This window comes from Podarcis raffonei, chromosome 1 (genome assembly GCF_027172205.1).
Source record: "Podarcis raffonei isolate rPodRaf1 chromosome 1, rPodRaf1.pri, whole genome shotgun sequence".
In the NCBI taxonomy this organism is placed as follows: domain Eukaryota; kingdom Metazoa; phylum Chordata; class Lepidosauria; order Squamata; family Lacertidae; genus Podarcis; species Podarcis raffonei.
Window position 1 is genome coordinate 136,093,864 of NC_070602.1, and position 19,085 is coordinate 136,112,948.

The window sequence follows — 19,085 nt, forward strand, 5'->3', positions numbered from 1 at the left end:
ACAACAGAAGTTAGGTGGCAATCTGTGAAGCAGAAGCATAAAACCTCATTTAAAATAATAGCCAATCAATAAACAGAGTAAAAAAAAAAAACCAATACAAGGGTAGTAATAATATAAAAGCATCCAAACATATTAGGAACAGGTAAAGTAGCTAAATACTAAGGGGAATAGCATAGCCAATAGCAGCACTATGAATGCAAGAGTCATAAAATTCCACACAACTGGCAAAAGTGTTTTCTTTGCTGACTAGGTCAAAGTCATCACAGAAATGACCCAGTGGACTTTCTTTGGCAATGAATTCCCCCCAAAAGCTTTCTTAGTCCACTTACCGACGTACTATATACATATGTTTTTAAAATCTTTTTTGGCAAACTCACCCTGAAAGAAGGTACCGTAACTACTTAACACTGTTCCATAGAAGTTTCACTATTTGTTCACCAGAAGACTGCCCCTCTGATTCACCACATGTGGCTAAGCAAATGTCAGTTCAAAAGCCTGCTGAATGCGCTCCTGTCATAGAGCCCTAGATCCCGATGAGGCAGTGGACGTTGCCCAGTGGATACATCGCCCCTCTGGCCCTAAGAGAGAGCTGCTGTGGTCTGTCCTTATGCTGCCAACAGCAGTTGTCTTTAGGTGCTGCCTTTTGGGGTTTGGAAAATGGGACCCGTGGAATGAGTGTGCTAGCTCCGCCTCCATTCCACCATTTTTTCCACCACCATCTCATGGAGGGCAACTGTGTGAAGTGGGGACCCTCCATCATCTGTGAAGGCTCCCTGTATGTTTTGGAAACCTGGCAAAGTTTGTACCTTCTGTTCCCCACAGGTACTTTTTGAACTTGGAAAGAAGATAATGCCATAATACATATTCCTCTCTGGGAACGTATTGATAATTTATATGTCGTTTAATGCCATAACAGACAATACTATTTAATGGAACAGTCCAGTAAAGTGGAATAGTGGCTTCATAGCTACTTGCAGTGTTGGTGTGATATCTAGCTACATGCAGACAGTTTCAAAATCACTTACCTTCAAAATGACTGCCTAGGATGTGAGAAAGCAAATGTAATGTGTGAGGTTAGGTGCTGTAAGAATCTGCATGACTTAGATTCTTTTATGTACTGATAGAGGGATTAGCCAGCTTCATTTTTTTTTAAAGTCCTGCACAATTTCATCATTTGCTTAAAATGATCAAGTTCCTTATGTTACTATACATATAATTATCATTAAATGCTCATGAATGTGTCCTCATATGAACTGGAATCTCCATGAATGGAGTTGCCACAGGTCACAGAACTGACTGCGAGAAGCGACAGCTGTATCTGTGGAGAGCCTAGCTTATGCTAGACATTCTCAGGGGAGGCAAAATTTATTCTGCTCAGGTCTTTACATGAGGGATGGCTACTGTCTGCATCCTGCCTAAACTGAGGCTTCATGACTGATCGGGAGCCATTAAAAAGGTGATAACACGTAGCAGCAAGGCCCAGCCAGAGTGTATTACAAGAGCCCAGGCATAACATTGTACACAATTATTTGTATTTATGTATACAGTACATGTGAAATGAAGAAAAAGGCAGCACTCAATAGCTCCATTTCTTACATCTTGCAAAACTATTTTATTTTTCTTAACATTGAAATGACATGCAAACTCTTAGCTACATCTATATAGGCACCAGGCAAGACCATTCCTCTTCATTCAGGCCTTTGTCTGGCTGAGCAATCTATGACCTGTAAAATGTGTCTGTGGGGGTTGTTATTATTAGTTGTTGTTGTTTTGTGGTGTATTTTGAATTTTTATACTGTAAACTGCCCTGCGATCTTTGGTTGAAGGGCAGTATATAAATGTAATTAATAATAATGCACCTTGATTACTGAGGACCAGGTAAGATTGCATTGGGGACCAGTCGTTGGCTGTCCCTGGCTTACACTTCTGCCTTCTGGTATGGGTGTATTTTGTCTCATAATTTTATGCTGATTTTCACAGGCAATGAAATCCAGCATCATGTGACAGACTTCATCTCTTGCAGTGGGATGTCTCCTTCCTTTCCTCCTCCCTGCAGCCCACTGCTCTTCCCAAAATCTACTCTGGGTCCCCCAATCCTCCAGAGTAGGTTTTGGTGTATCTTCCTATTAAAATTGTTGCTAGGTTCAGAAGGCCAGCTATGTAAAACTTAAATGACTGGAAACTGCCATAAGACCCTTTTTGTCCCTTTAGTGCTGCTTTGTTAGATTTCATCAATATTTGTTTTTCTGTCTGTTTACGTCCTGCAGTGCTCCCATGAATTATGTTCATGTCAAAATAGTTATTTCTTATTTAATAGAAATGTCAAGTAGAGATTAGTTGCTCCTTCAAAAGGAAAAGATGCTGGCTTTATGTAGGACTTGACGCTTTCCCCTTTTTGTCCTTGCAAAGCAATTAAGCCTAAATCAGCCGAGAGAAGGACCTGTTGTTCTCCTTGGAAGTGGTCTTAATCCAGTTCAGCAGCAATTGTTGAGCAAATTGGCAAAGGTTCTGAAAGCTAGAATATGTACGGCATTTAACAGCACAGGTAAGTTTTATGACTGTCTCTGCCCTTTTTATTTAAATTTAGTTTGTTCAAGGACTTAAGAACCTCACTTTCAAAATGTTAATTAAAATATTAACAATTAATTAATTAATTAACAAACGGGGGTAGTGTTTTGTTTGCTATTATATTATATATTTTTGTGTTTTTATACTTCAAATTTCCCTGTGATTCTCAGCTGAAGGGCGGTATATAAATTTAATAATTTAATAATTTTAGTTAAACAAACAAAGAGTCCTAAACAGTCACAAACGTTCTAATTTCTGAGGACATTTCCTCCCTTTCCTTGTGTTTCATACTGGTCTCTTAAAGTGCCCTCTGTACATTAAGGAGGATATGCAGAGAGATATTAGGCCAAAGTTCATCTCTCAAAGACCTTCTATCTCTGTGCAATTATAGACAGGGTCTAAAGTGTAGTGGATTTTTCAGCTCTCCCCCTCCCCACACTTTGGGCTGCTGGTGAAAGGAATATTTCCTCCCCTTCTGCACCTCTGGAAGCGCTTTCTACTCATAATTGGCAAGCTTGCATCATGGCCTATGTAGAGCTTTTTATTTAGACCTGGATTTTATGAACTGAAAAAATAGGGGATATATATTTTAGCTGTATTTGCTTTACAAAATGAGGGCTACAATCTTATGCATGCTCTCCTGGGAGTTATTTCTGAATAAACATGCATAGGATTACACAGTAAACCCAGAAAAGCTCTTTGCATATGTCTAGTTGGTTCCCATCCTTTCCCGTTTTTGTCGTTTCTATGGACCATATTCAACTAAATTGTTGCACTAGCCGAAGCCAGCACAGTTCCCACGAGTGCAGTGGGAGTTCCTCCCTCTCCTCCCCACCTTCCCATATCTACCCCAGAAGGTCAGGAGAACCCCCAGAACAGTGTGTTGGGCAGGGGGCAGAGGACTAGGGAAATGGTTTCATCAGAAAAGCAGAAAGGCTTGTGCAGATGAAAAAAATCTTACTGCTACATTGAATACAAGCCCCTGAGTTTCAAAATTCCTGTGAACCTTGCTGCATGTGGGGGCTACTTTTTGGAGAAAGGGAGTGCAGCCCTCACCCCCCATAGAGCAATCATGTCATTAGTTGGACGTTCATCTGCATTGTGTATTGTAGTTTACAATTGGCCCATATGATGCATTTTAAATAGTCTTATAAATGATTGCATACAATAATTGTGTTTCGGAAGGAAGTACTTCCGGGTGAGTATACTTAGCCCATTCACAATTTTTCCAAGTATGAATAATGATGCCTGCGATAGGATTCTAGTTTTGTTTTGTTTCAATTCTATGGGATGAGTGCTTTCAGAAGAAGGATATACATCATTATGTTGATCATTTATTGATTACTATTTTTATGTGCTGCTGCATTTAAAAACTTGTCTAATAACTTAATTATGGGCTTCTGAAGAGAGATGTTGAAAGCCTCAAAATAATAGCCAAGTTCCAAATGGCACTGTGTGATGGTCTGCTGATGTATGGCAGCCCCCCCAAAGCCTTCCCCCCAAGGTCAGAGAGATCAACTCCCCATGGGGTGCAGAAAGCAGCCAGCCTAGAAAACTACTGCTCCTCTCCCTGTGCATTATTTCTCCACTCGTGTGTGAGGATGTTTTTGCCACTGAATGGCATTTTCCTATGGACCTGAAATAGCAGCGGTGACTCCTAAACAGGGATCTGACTTGCATCTTACGTTTTTTTACATAATACGTGGCTTAAGTACTGTATTTTTCGCTCTATAAGACACACTTTTCCCCTCCTAAAAAGTAAGGGGGAATGTGTGTGCGTCTTACGGAGCGGGAGGCTCCGCCCAGCACTCCCTTTAAAGAGCCACACACACGCTCCGTGCGCTCTTTAAAGGGAGCACGGCTCTTGGAGGAGCCTTCCTCCTGCTGCCCGGGAGAGGCTGCGTGCGGCTATCCCATAAGCCAGAACAGCAAGAGGCTATCCCAGAAGCTAGATCCCTCTTGCTGTTCTGGCTTCTGGGATTCAGAATATTTTTTTTAAGGTTTTCCTCCTCCAACAACTAGGTGCACCTTATGGTCTGGTGCGTCTCATAGAGTGAAAAATACGGTAGTTAATATTACTGGGGCTTCATATAATCTGTCTTCCGTTTTAGTGACACATGTTGTTATCCCTGAGAATTCTACATGCAGTACTATGAAGTGCATGCTGGCTGTTTTGACTGGATGCTGGATCTTGACATTTCAGTGTAAGTAACCAGATGGTCTTGTGACAAAAAATGTACATGTTTTGACATAAGGAGTAAAGACAATATGAATACATCAATAATGCTTTAAAAGCCTGGGGTTCTTTGTTAGGTGAATGACAAGAATTCAGTGCTAAATGTTACTCCATCTGTTGAAAATGTGTAGTGCCTCCTATTATTGTTAATGGAATGCCACTGAGTTAATCAGAGCTTTTTGCTTGTAAGTAGGGAATGCAGCTGTTAACTGCTTGGTTTATTAGTGAAGACATTTGACAGCTTAAGGGGAAAAGAACGAAAATACAGTGGTACCTCAGGTTACATATGCTTTAGGCTACATATGCTTCAGGTTACAGACTCCGCTAACCCAGAAATAGTACCTCGGGTTAAGAACTTTGCTTCAGGATGAGAACAGAAATTGTGCTGTGGCGGCGCAGCAGCAGCAGGAGGCCCCATTAGCTAAAGTGGTGCTTCAGGTTAAGAGCAGTTTCAGGTTAAGAACGGACCTCCGGAACGAGTTAAGTACTTAACCCAAGGTACCACTGTAATGAATCTGCTGTTGAGCGGAACATCCCAGAGGCTGAGAGCTTTGCTTCCACCTGAGGTTGTTGGCATCTGCCTGTCTCAGGAGACAATGGAAGAGTATGCCTTCAGGAGTAAACCATCAGAGCATTACAGCACATGCTGTGGCTGAGCAGGTTATAGATGTAAGTAGAACTGCTTTTCTTCCTATATCTTCTTTTTTAGCTGATGCTAAAGATCTAACTATGCTGTTTTCAAATGCCAAATGGGCACCACCCCTTTCCATATTAATTGCTCTGTCGTTTTCATTATTGATGTGCTATGACACAGTGAAGTGCAGTTTTTAAGATTCAGGGTTACTCCTTTGAGTTGCTGCCCAAAAAGATTTGGCACACAGTTTAAATGAGTGAAGTTCAAGATTTTTTAAAGAACGGTTTAATTGAACAACATAGAATAAAAATAAAATGTGAAAAAGGAAAAAAGAAAAGGTATACTACATCATTATAAGAGTTAACAATTACAATTCCTTATATACTTACCTAATAAATAGGTATCATTATTATCTGAATACATATATGTTTATTTTTAACCTACTATGTTTTGTATAAATGCGTTTCAGAGGACATTATTCTTGTCCATGAAAAGTCTATGTTTATAAAGCAATCTGTTCATAAGTTGCAAGTGTAGTCATATATTCAATCCATTGTTTAAATGGAGCTGTACACATTTTTTCCCCAGTGCATCAGCATCAGTCTTTTGACCATAGTGTGGTGGTGGTGGTGTTGTTAATAATAAAAATGTTAATTAATTAATTAATTTTGTATATAGCCCTTCATTCGAAGATCACAGGGCGGTTCGCAACACAAAAATACAAAATGAGAACACAAAATACATAACAAAACAAACTGATAATTCCAGTTCCACAAACACATTTAAAAAGCCATAGATTGTTTAATCAGCCCAAGGCCTGTTTATCGAGAAAAGTTTTTGCCCAGCACCTAAAGATACATAATGAAGGCTCCAGGCTATCCTACTTGGGGAGACCATTCTTCTTAAAGAAGAGATTTTCCTTAAAAATGTAAAGCGGTATAGAAATGTAATAATAATAATAATAATAATAATAATAATAATAATAATAATATTATAATAATAATAAAAAAAACAGGGAGTCACTGCCCAAAATGCCCATTCTCATGTTGTCGCTCTCTGGACTCATGGAGGGGGCACACAAAGAAGGGGCTCAGCTTGGGTCAGTCATATGGAGAGAACTGGTCCTTGTGGTATTGTGGTCCTGAGCCTTTTAAGGCTTTATAGGTAAAAACCAGAACTTTGAATTGGGCCCAGAAACTATTTGGCAGCCAGTTGGGCCAGGATCGGTGTAATATACTCAAAACATCTTGCCCTGGTGAGCAACCCAGCTGGCAAATTTCTGCACCAGTCATACTGATCTTGACATCAATGAAGTGGGGAACTTCAGGCCTCTCTCCAGTTCATAGATGGAGTGTGGTACCACTTTCAAACAATGCATCCAACATAGAGTTTTATACTCATTTAATGAGGTATGGATTTACTTATTAGTCCAGTTCTGCCTCTTAATATTCTCAGCTTAGTAAGCAACATGCTACTTTAAAAAGTCAGTGATTCTCCTCCCTGGTGGGAAATGTTAGGAATAACTCATGGGGTCTGATGCAGCTAAGTGCCTGTAATTAACACCATGGTTCCATCTGTTCCCACCAGTCTTTGTTATTAGTCTTCTTCAGAGTCATTACACATTAAAGATTGTTATAACAAATAATTGGACTCCTGCTGATGAAACATTTGTCTAGGAAAAATGGTTCCCCTCTTACTCTTGCTTATTTATCATACCTTCTGTTTGGCAATTGCCAAAGTCCACTTAGACATAACTGAGGAATAAATCTCATCAGAGTGCGCACACAACATTTTATGATCTTAAGACTTGCTGTGCCAGCAAATAAGTGCTTGGGAAAGGACATAATGGGTGCTGCTTAGAGACACAACTTGCCTAAGTTTAGTTGAAAGCAATAGGATTCCAGCTGAATCCCTTGGTTTCATCTAGAACCTAATGTTTCCTAAAATACTTTCAAACAGCACAACACTCTTAAGTCACCACGTCATGCCATCATGTCATGGACATCAGTAACTGAGGAACTCATTTAAACAGTGATTGGAATGCTGAAGCCAGGGTATTAAATGAATACAGTGGTACCTCGAGTTACAAATGCCTCAGGTTACAAACGTTTCAGGTTACAAACTCTGCTAACCTGGTAGAGTTATCTCGAGCTGAGAACTTTGCCCCAGGATGAGAACGGAAATCGTGTGCCAGCAGTGCAGCAGCAGCAAGAGGTCCCATTAGCGAAAGCACACCTCTAGTTAAGAACAGTTTCAGGTTGAGAACGGACCTCCAGAACGAATTAAGTTCTTAACTAGAGGTATCACTGTACTGGGGTGCGGGGAGAGAGAATACATGAGCCCAATGTTTATTATGGCTGAGCAGGCACATGTTATTGTATAGAATAATATCTGAGTCAGGAGAGCCTGTGCATGATCAGGACTGTTGTTGGGCGCAGCCATGGATTCAATGAGGGCCAATAAACTGAGCTTGAACCCTGGGAAGATGGCGGCACTGTGAGTTGGTAGTTCCCATGTCTGGGAGTTTGGCCAGTTGTCTCTTCTGGCTGAGGTGGTTCTTCATCTGAAAGGAGAGGCTTGGAATATGTGGGTGCTCCTGGATCCATTTTTATCACTGGAGGCTGAGGTAGCCTCTCTGACTAGGAGTGCCTTTTGCCAGCCAAGGCTGGCATGCCAACTACAGTTGTTCTTAGGCAGTCCTAGTCTGGCCCAGTGGTTTATGTTTTAACAGCCTCAAGACTTGGTTATAGCAATGTGCTCTATGTGGGCTACCCTTTAGCCTCATCCAGAGGCTTCAGCTGGTGCAAAATGCTATGGCTAGACAGTTGATGGGAACAGACAATTGCCAGCTGATAGCTCCAGTGTTTAAAACCTTGCACTGGCTGGTCATATGCTACAGGGCCAGGTTCAGGGTTCTTGCCTTAGTTTAGAAGGCCCTTGAGAACATGATGCCTAAGGGTCCACCTGATTCCTTATTCCCCTGCTTGGTTATTGAGGTCTTTGGGGAAACTACTGTTTGGAGTCCCCACTGACTCAGATGCACCTGCGTTCAGTATTGTGGGCCCAATTTTAGGGAACTTCCTTCCAGTAAAGGTCAGGCAATCCCCCTTCCTGTCGAACTTACAGGATCTTACAGAAGGCTCCATTTTTATTCCAACAGGCATTTTAACTGAGTTCTGATTTTACAATTTTAACTGATTTTTATTAGCATTGTGTTGAGTTTCTTGTACGCAATTTATAGACAACTGTAATTAAATTGTATATGAATTGTCTAAATAAATAAACAAATGAATACATTGAATTAGAGCCATCAAAATATTTTTGATAATTTGGGGATCCTGGAACTGCCAGTAAAAAAAAGATATTGAGTATCAAAACTGAACTAGACCTCAGATAAAACTGAGCAAGATGGGCCAACAAGACAGCTCAGTGTTTGAGCACGGCTCTCTGGAATCAGCAGGGCCAGGGACTTCAGTGCATTCCAAGTCTACTGTATTTTTTGCACCATAACACTCACTTTTTTCCTCCTAAAAAGTAAGGGGAAATGTCTGTGCATGTTATGGAGGGAATGCCTACGGGTGGCATGCCTACGGATTTTCCTCCTCTAAAAACTACGTGCGTGTTATGGTCAAGTGCGTGTACTTTTTCTGCTCCCTCAGTCTCAATTTTGCGACAAAGTTACCTTGGCTGCCACTAGCATAGTCAGTCCATTTTTGGGTGGATGAGCTTCTGCTGGAAGTGTGGCTTCCCCTCCAGTGAGACACAATGGTTGTATCATATCCTAATCCTCATGGATTTGGATCATGAATCAGTGAACAGTGGTAGAGTATGTTTTGTGATTCCATTATCAACACTAAATGTTCTTAGCATGTGATTAGCTGTTGGAATTGAGCCAATGCTTACAGTTGATTTAACTTAAGAAATCAATGCTTGGATAACTGAATGCTGCAACTATCTCCAAAATCTCATAGCTAAAATGCAGCCATTTTTTAAAGAATTTCTTTTTTAAAGAACAAAACATCTTACTTGCATCATGGGCACCAAAGAAGGCTGCCGGTATTATAATTTGTGCTTCTGATCACCTTCCTTCTTGGCAAAAACTCAGCAATGTGTGAAGCTTCATCTCAACCTGGATGCAGTAGAATAATGTATCCTGTATCCTACCCTTAGCATAGTCCCAGAAATAGTCACAACAATGAAATAATGGGAAGGAATATAGAAGGCATGCCCCAAGGCAGCAGAGGCAGACGACACTGCCACAATTGAATTTATGTGCCTTTAGCAGTATAGTAGTTACTATACTGCATCAGGGTTACATAGAAGTGGGGAAGAAGAAAGAAGTTGAACCTTTTGTACGACCTACTGTACTGTTTCACATTGTTCATACCATTACCATCATAATTTGATGTTTTTCTAAGCTGGAAGTTTCTTACTTGCATCAGGTGCTGTAAAGAATATAGCCTGAATGCAGATAATTGTATGGTGTTCTGTGCAGACAGTGCTGCTTTCCTATCCCAGCCACGGCCAATCCAGTGGTCTGCACCCACATTTCTCCCAAAGCTTCTGAGCTCAGAAGTTTCTCAGCTGGAGCCAGAGTGGGGGAAATTGGTAAGACTCCCCTTGTGCAAGTAGAATTTTATAGCCAAGCCAGTTGACCCTTACATTGCTACCATGATTCATACCAGACCTTTTGCTTTTCTTCTTGAACAATGTTTGTATGATACGGAGACAGTACTATATAAAACATCAGTGCATTCATTGCCTGCAAGCCCTGTCAGCTAAGCTGACTCCCACCCTTCCCCATTATGCAAAACTGAATTATTTAAAGTTGATTTCTAATGCAGCAATCCAAACCCATCATCTGTTCAAACATAATTCCTCTTAGGACTAATTATCTGAAGTGCAAAAAGAATCAGTGTGCTAAAAATCATGATCAAGGCCAACTGACTGGTTAGGAGAGTTTGTCCAGAAATAGAAATCCAAAAGCAAACCTAGCCATCAAGGGTGGGCACTCAAGCTCAGGCACACACACTTTGACTTGCAGTTATTTCAATGCCTGTAAAGATTCACCCATCTTTTTTGTTTAGATTGTGTTATGTCCCCTCCATAAATCCCTACTCTTGCTAGTCCTGGATCAAGCACAAACACCTTCACCCTCCATTTAAGGCCCTCTGTGGCACTGCCCACACGATGGCCATCCATTCCCATGTGAAATATCCCAATATCTGCCTGCTTATGGCATTCTCTTCTTAAGCTTCTCAGGTCCCCTTCTCCATCAAACAACTCTGCTCTTTCTTTGCTGTATGTCTCCCAGAGCCACCTACATGATGCTGCCGCCTAATCTCTTCCTTCAAATCCTACTTAAAATAAAATAAAAACCCTTTTGTCGAGAAGCTTTTGACTTACCACTCAGCCCTGAGAAAAGTGTTGTTGTGGCTCAGTGATGGAGCATGTGCTTTGTATGCAGAATGTCCCAGGTTCAGTCTCTGAGTAGTGCTGGGCTATTTAAAACTCCTGTCTGAAATCCTGAAGAGCTTTGCCAGCCACTCTTCTACTGTACCAATGTTTTGACTTTGTATAAGGCAACATGCAGTGTAACAAAGAAGTTCTTCTACTCCCGCTATTTATCCTCTCCTCCTTCCTCCCTTCCTCCCTTCTTTTAATTTATTTTTTATTGAAACTTTTCAGCATAGACTGCAACAATTGCTTGACATAAAGTCCTTCTTTCAAGCCAACCATATTCCATTCTGTTCCGTATCTGGTCATTCTATCAGGGTTTGATTTTTGTCTTTTGTTTTCAGCATGACTTTCCCTAGTGTTGCTATCGCTTCCTACAGTGGGTTTTTTATCAGCATAAAATAAATCACTACATTTCCTCTCTGTCCATCTTTTCTTCCAAATTTCAGGGGTAGATGCCTGTCTGAAGACAGGTGCTCGGGAGCAAGAAGAGAAGTATGAAATAGATGGTGGCCCGCGCCAAGGCCGACTGAACAAAGAGCAGCTGGTGAGAGCTTCTTTGTTAACCTTCAAGTTTGCTTTTGTAGCCCATATGATGTTGTTGTAGCCCTTTACTATTTTCCACCTGTGCAGGCTAAGGGGGAAGTAAAGGTGTATACTTTATTCCAGCACTTGCTTTTGAGAAGTGGTGTACAGCTGCTAACCAAAGCGATTTTGACCTGTTAATGGATTTCTGTTGTCATATATGCTGCTAAAACTTTAGAGTGCTTTCAAGGTAAGTCTGGGAAACATTTATACAAGATGCTGCCTGAACAACCAAGAGCTGAAGCTTTCACCTTTCACCAACCCTTGGTACCCCAGGGGTTTTGGTTGAGTGTTTTTGTCCTGGTACACTCAGGTACCAGTTTTCAGTTCTTACTGAGAAGAAATTGCATCTGAAATGGGGAAATATAGCTTAAACAATTTCCTGTTTTGCTTTCCATTTGGTTATTTTCTTGATTGTGAAATCTCATGAGAGTACTTTGTAACCCTTTTTAGTTAATTATCTGTGACTAGAGGCTAAGATCTGGGTGGTTCTTTTTCATCAGTGTATGAAATTCCGCTCTTCGCACTCTCTGCATGAATTCTCAACAACAACCATTTCTGTTCTGATACTCTGTATCAGGCATGTCCAACTCCCAAGACACAGTGAGGGCAGTGGGGGGCGGAGAATTTAAGTTGTTTTTTTCATCATGTGATCAATTGGCATCCCAAGATCACCCACAATCAACCACAATCATCCAGGGATTTACCGGCTGATTGCGGTCGACTGATTGGACAACCCTGCTCTATATTGTAACCTTTGTCCATTCTATCTGTCTCCCGCCTTTCCCACACCATAGCACAACTCCTCTTGATGTTCCTAGGGATGCTGAGACCATGATATCTCCTATTGCCCTTTTCCACCCCCCCTTGGGGTTTCCTGTCAATTAACTCCCCTATTTAATATAACGCTCCCCCCCCCAAGCAATTCTTAGTCCTTGGCCTCCCTTACCTCCCTTAGGCTCCTGCCTCTTGTCTCCTCTCTAACTTCCTTTCAACGGTATTTTTTCCCGGTCAATCTGACCTCATTTTCCAAACAAAAGTTGCACTGTTTGTCAGTATTCTGTTGCTGAGCAATTGCGTTCCTGCTGAGCAGTTACTTTGCAACCATGTCGGCCACATCAGCCTGTGGCTTGGCAGAGTGACAGGTGGGCCAGAGCCAGCTGCTGTTTTTAAGACTGCTGCTCATACAGAGTATGATGGGGGACTTGACTTTGGACATCAACACACACACAGAGAGAAAGATGTAATGTAAGGAAACGGTATTACAGCTTCTGGTTTTTAAAAATCTGGCTGTTTGTTTGTGACCAACTCTTCATATTTCCCCCCTTTCTTTATTTCAGTTACCAAAGTTGTTTGATGGCTGCTACTTCTATTTTTTGGGGATGTTTAAGGAGCACAACAAAGATGATCTGAAGGAATTGGTGAAAGCAGGTGGAGGACAGATACTGCTGAGGAAACCCAAATCGGATAGTGATGTGACACAGACAATCAATACTGTAGCCTATCATGCTGAGATTGCTTCTGACCAGAGTTCCTGCACACAGTATATCATCTACGATGGCTCTTCTAACTACAAGCCAGAGAAAATTCGGCAAGGAAAGGTTTGGGAGGCACCGTCTAAGTGGCTTATAGACTGTGTGGTGTCATTTCAGCTATTACCTGTTAAGAAATAAAAAATTCCAGCATTGTGATGCTAGAATCTTTAGCTCCGCCCTGCTTTTCAGACAGATTGAAATTATGTACCTCAGCCTAGAAACAACTATTAAGCAACAGATTCACTTCATTTATATCATGATTTTGGGGGTGGAGGACACACATTCCAGATTTAGTTAGACTTGATACAATTTAGACCCCTTTAGTGGCAGACATATTTTTTTAAAGGAGGATCAATTGAAATGTTAGTTCAAGTTAGCAGTAATATTTAAATTAAAACCTGAGTTTGTGCAGAGGTGAGAAGGTATGGCCCTCAAGTTGTTGCTGGATTCCAGCTCCCACCAGCCCTCGTGGCCAATGATCAGGAATGATGGGAGTTGTAGTCTAGCTGAAGAAGTTGTAGTCCAGCTGAGTTGTAGGGCCTCAGCTTTTCCATTCCTGAATTGAAATACAATTTGCATGCAGTTTATCATTGCTGGTTTTAATAATAGTAGTAGTAGCAGCAGCAGTGGTAGAGTAAATTTCTGAGCACACAAGTCAGTTTAAAACTAACATTTTTAAGCCTTTAGCACATGTCTGCACAAAATATCTCCTGTGTGCTTACTATTATGGGGCATATTCTGAAATGATGGTCATTTCACACTGAAATCCTGTGTTTGCCTTTTAAAACCCACCAGTATCACTTTGGCTGCTCTAATCTCTTTATTAGATAAAGCGCTGCAGGCAGTGATATAAACTACCTACTGAAACAGTTGTTAAAGCTTTTCCCCCTGTTTTGCTTATAGTGAAACAGACACTAGCATTGCTTTTGCCAAATGTTTAAATGGGTTATTCTTATGTTTGTAATCATGATTTCTGTGTTCTTTCTTATGCTGCGATTATGTTCAGTATGTCATCAGTGATAAATCATGGCTTGAAGCATTGCTCTGTGAGTCTTTTTGTATGTATGAATGCTGTGTAAGTGGCAGGTTGGGAGAGACAGGCAAATCGCCCCACCATCCTTCCAGTCATCTGCCAATACTGAAGTAAATCCATCTCCACTCCAAGACCCTGCTCATTTGGAGAGTTGCTACAGCTCAGAGCTGTCACACCACAAGTAATGCTTGACAACCTCTGTGCATTTTTGGGCTTAGTTTGAGGGGAAAGAATGAGTGCAGCGTCTTCTATACCTTTTCTCCCTTTGATTCCTCATTCCAGAGAGCCTTTCATTTACCCTGAGCTGCTATGGAAGCTTCTGAATCCAGAGCATAATCCTTAGGCAACATTCATTCACACAGGTCCCTGGTGAAACCTGTATCTAGGCTTTACTAAGTCAGAATGTAGGTGGGAGCTCACATAGAATCAGAGAATTGTAGAGTTGGAAGGGATCCTGAAGATCAACCAGTCCAACCCTTTGCAATGCAGGAATCAATGCAGGCGTCCCATATGGGGATCAAACCTACAATATTAGCATGTTTTCCCCAGCATTTTTAAAAAATAAATCCTGCACACAGGAGACTAGCATGTTGCAGAAGGCTAGGGTAAAACTGTTCTCCTTGACATACTAGTTCTTTATGTGCAGGGAAGTATTCAGTCCTGTGAGTTCCCATCTGCAGTTAGAAGGCAGATAGGTTAATACTCTCAATGAGAATTAGGCCTACATCTGTGAAGTAAAATCTTGATACAATAAATAGTGTAATGGCCAAAAAATAAAGGCAATAGTCATTTTGCTCCATGTTTCACAGCTCATCTCATCCCTTAAGATGAAGAACTGCATTCAATAAGAAGCAAATCCTTGGTGGGCAATAAATCTTTGCAATAGTGTTTAATTATATGTCTATATAATATCTGACAGGCTGATCACACCCATAGTGGACTGCTAATTTCCCTCCACAATAAAAACAGAAGCAGTCAAATTTTGAAGCTGGAGTATAATGGCCTCTCACCCGATTCACAGGTGGACGGCAGTTGCAACCCAACATGGAACTCCTCCATCTTCCTGCAGCCACACCGTTTCGTATTGGACTGTTGCTACGCTTCCCCGGCCGTCGCAGTGGCTTCTGGTTCTCGCCAAACCCTAGCCTATCTCTGGCAGCCTGGGGGGCAGGGCAACAGCAGGGACCATGTTGAGGGAGACTTCTCTCCGGTCCGCTCACGGAGCTTAAAAGGGGGCCTGGGCAGCCAACAGCAGCGCGGTTGGTCCATGAGAATCACCTACCCAGCCCTCCCTCTAATCTCGCTTTTCTTACAGGCTAACCTTTTCCTTTACAGGAATACAGGCGTTGCTTTGGGCGTACAATGGTTGCTGTTTTTTCAGAGCCGGGAAGAAATTTTCCCTGCTCTGCAGGTTTAGTCTTCCCCATAGCAATTGTCACAACTTTGGCGTGGGCCTTGGGCAGAATCCTTTAGTCCTACATCTGATGAAGGGGTGAAATGGTGACTCACCCACTTTTCATGGCGGTGGTAACAGGTGTCAGGGAACTGCCATCGGAACTAGAGGAGGAGGCGAGGCTCCACAGCGATGCTGGAGAGGGGCCAAGCAGGGAGAGAGGCAGGTCTCCGGTTGGGGAAGAAAATCAGCGCAACACCAGGGATATAGGGGGGCCAATGGGGGAAGCAGAGAGCAGGCTCCGGGACTCTTCACTGGACACCAGCGGGGAGAGCACAGGTCCTCCGCTACCCACGCCCTCCCTGCGCAGAAGACTTCCGCGCAGGGAGAGTAGGAGGAGACTGGGCGTCAAACAACTTTTATGTTGGAAAAGGTTTAAGAAACGCCCACTGACGGATTCTGCCAGCAACTGAACAGCCACGGAATGAATGGCTGCCCAGAGAGAAACGGTTTAACCAGGCAACCTAACCCAGAGCAGCGGTAACTTATGCACAAGCAACCCCCATACACATTACAACAGGGTACCCCGTTAAAGGGGTCTTGAGGGCATCTCTGTCCACAAGTGCATGGCAGGTGGGCCATAGAGCTCCCCTCAGCGATTCAGAGAGGGACCAGCTGTGTGAATTTGTGTTTTGCCCTGGACCCATCTTCCCCTAACTGACCCTGTCATGCCTCAGATCCCTGGCTGGAGACTGAGAGGGATACAAACCCATGCCTATGCCAAGATTTCCTACATCTGAATTTAATACAGTTGTGGCCAGTTTTAATCCCATAAAAGTTGTTGTGTTTTCCCTTTGTGGGTCTGGCTTCCAGGGGATGGGGTGCTGCACCTGCGTATGCAATAAGTTTATTCTGCCACTGTACAGAATCAGCTTAGTTTTACCAGTGGTTTAACTAGTGCTAAGTCACCCTTAAAAATAGCAGAGTGCAGTGTATATACAGTGCCTTTTTTGGAAAAGAAGAAACAGGCTCCACATTCGTGAGGAGGAACAAGTAGTTTCTCTATCTCAATCTAACTCCCAGCAGGAGGTCAAGTCTGATGTATCTGAGAAGTGTCAGTGCCTGCTGGGAAGAGAGAGGAGGGGCCGCACAGTGCAGCATGGTGATGTTGAAACGGCGACAGGTAACAAGGTGCCACCTGTTATTCAGTGCAGCATTTTGTGTTAACTTCTTTCCAGTTCCAAAAATGTGCATGCTTTGTGGCTGTGGCAAGTTGTTTGTATGTGTGTTGCAGATTTTAGCATGGGAGGTGGGGCTCTTTTGAACTAACACCAACTATACTTAAGAGAACAAGAGATATTGTAGCTTTCTCTTATTATCTAGAATCAATTTTCTGTTGTAACACACTTGAGAGGTGAGTTCTCTCATTAAGAGACCTTAGAATTACAACCTATGCATGCTTAAGGAACCAATGTGATGATGCGCACACTCTGAATTTCAGAATCTGGCCTTTTGATACAGAACCTTGGCAGCTCCTGCAGCATACATATAAAAACTTTCAGCTTTCAAATAGAATTTTTAGACACGTGAAAGCAGTTTCTGCTTCAAAAGCTGTTCATTTATCAGAGGCAGCCCATTGTTTCCTACAGGACGTGGCCCCACGCACTGCCCTTTCGGCTGGCATAGTATCCACCCAGTCACAAGGGCGCATGGCTATGGCGGCTCAGGATCTCCCCCAGCCTGGCCCCATCAAGCCCCTTTCTTTGGTGGGTTATGCTGGGTGGATTGTCGGTAGGTGTGACTTCTACACACCCAGGCGGCCTGTTGCCAGGTGGAAGAACTTCTGCTGGAAGAGGGGGGCTTACACCAGTGTAGCTTCCCCTCCAGTGAGGGCCCAGTGGTTGTACCATATCCTAATCCTCATGGATTTGGACCATGAATCAGCAAACAGTGGGAAAGTATGCACAAACCCGGTTGCATGGTATTAACCGTTCAGTTCTCACCTCCTGCAATTCAGCTTAAGCTTCACAGGAGGTAGGTTTTGTGGAAGCGTTTGAAGGGGAAGAGAGGTGGCAACAGTAAACACTGTTACGAACAATTGAGCCAACTACTTGTTTCCACAGTCTGTAAAGTGGTTGTAAGGACTGTAGCAGAGATGAGACTGGGAAGACTGCACTAATTAACAACGTGAAAAGGCCAAAATCATGTTTTGCATTTTGCAAACTGCATCTACTGTTGTTGAAACCCATCAGATAAATTGTCTGCATGGGCCAAGAAGAGCTGATTATTTCAGCTTTTTATTTCCTCATCAGTCAGGTGAAGGGCAGCAGCGTTGTCAGCATGGAGTCTCATTAGTGCTGTTGACAGCGGGGTACTCCTTGGTTGCCGAGACAGAGAGCTGCCTTTCAGGATCTACCAGTCTCAATGCACTGCTATCACTATGAATATTCATCCACTCATATTTCTCTGCAATTAAACAGGTAGAAGTACAGATACTCAAACTGAACATACACTAATGGAACTGGAAGAGCAGGCCACCCCGATAAACCAAAGTAAACTGAGGACATTACAGCATGCAAACACACACACACACTATACCTTGCTTGCATTCATCCACGAAAGACCAATTCTTTCCCCTCAGCTTCTTTGGCAGCCTGTCTTCACCCCTGAATTTATTGGGGGAGGGGAAGGAACCAGGGCTTGGGTCTCAAAGCAGCCACTGAGTTGGGTGAGTTTTCATTGCAACCATCACCACACACACAAATCCCAAACAAAGCAAGGGGGACAAAGGGATGAAAGGTGCCCTTCATTTCTTTCCCCAGAAGCTGTTTGCAGTTTCCTCTGTGTTACACTAATTTATGTGAAATTGGAAGATTAATCTGCAAATCTGCACTATCTAAAGTGATATTTGGATATGTGAACACACGCACAAGCACCCACTAGGGGCTAAGGGCCACTCCACCTTCCCACTTTCCCCACATTAATCCCCAGAGCTTCCCTTTCCCACCCCATTTACTCCTTCTCAACCCCATTTCTGGCCATGCCTCTTCTATTCTGCAGCCCCACTTTGCACCCCTTTCTTCACCTTCACACCCACACCTATGTCTCTGGCTTCTCCTCCTCTTGTGCAACCACCCCTTTAAACACAAGCCGGCCCCCATGATAACCTCCTGCACCTTCCCATTCTGCAACCGCTATGCATAGTTTTCAATTTCTACCCAGTTATGAAGCCCCCATCCCTGCCCATTCTGCAACCCCTTTCATACTCCAGGTTTCAGCTTCACTCCCGTTTCCATGCTGTCGCCTCCCTCTTTCGCAGCCCTCCTTTTCCTTCTCCCCTCCTTCCTTTTATGTGAAAGCTTCTCATTTCTTGCTGGATCAAGGGAATACTAACATGGCCGTTGGCCATGCTAGCTGGGATGGATGGGAGTTATAGTCCAACAACATATTTGTTTGTTTAAATTCCTGCAAGTAGAAATGTAGCAGAGCAAGGAGAGAGTGAAAGTAGAACATGCCTCCCTGATGTGCCAGGGGATTTTATGTTTCCATTTAAAAAACAATGTGATACCATCACCTGCGGTCTAATGTGGTACAGTCCGTTCTACACTTCACTCAGCTTCATGGTTCTAGTAAAGTTCCAAGAG

At 42.7% G+C, this 19,085-nt stretch overlaps 1 protein-coding gene across 4 annotated transcripts in view; it reads left to right on the top strand.

The window, feature by feature from the left end:
• Window positions 1-13,395, top strand: part of BARD1 (BRCA1 associated RING domain 1) — a 57,608-nt gene extending 44,213 nt beyond the window's left edge. For all 4 annotated transcript variants that reach the window (XM_053364459.1, XM_053364486.1, XM_053364468.1 and 1 more), the window contains 4 exons: window positions 2,410-2,545; window positions 4,680-4,772; window positions 11,345-11,442; window positions 12,821-13,395. In XM_053364459.1, the coding sequence (XP_053220434.1) occupies window positions 2,410-2,545; window positions 4,680-4,772; window positions 11,345-11,442; window positions 12,821-13,153 (660 nt within the window). In that variant the 3' untranslated portion in view covers window positions 13,154-13,395. The remainder of the gene's footprint in view (window positions 1-2,409; window positions 2,546-4,679; window positions 4,773-11,344; window positions 11,443-12,820) is intronic.
• The last annotated feature ends 5,690 nt before the right edge of the window (window positions 13,396-19,085 follow it).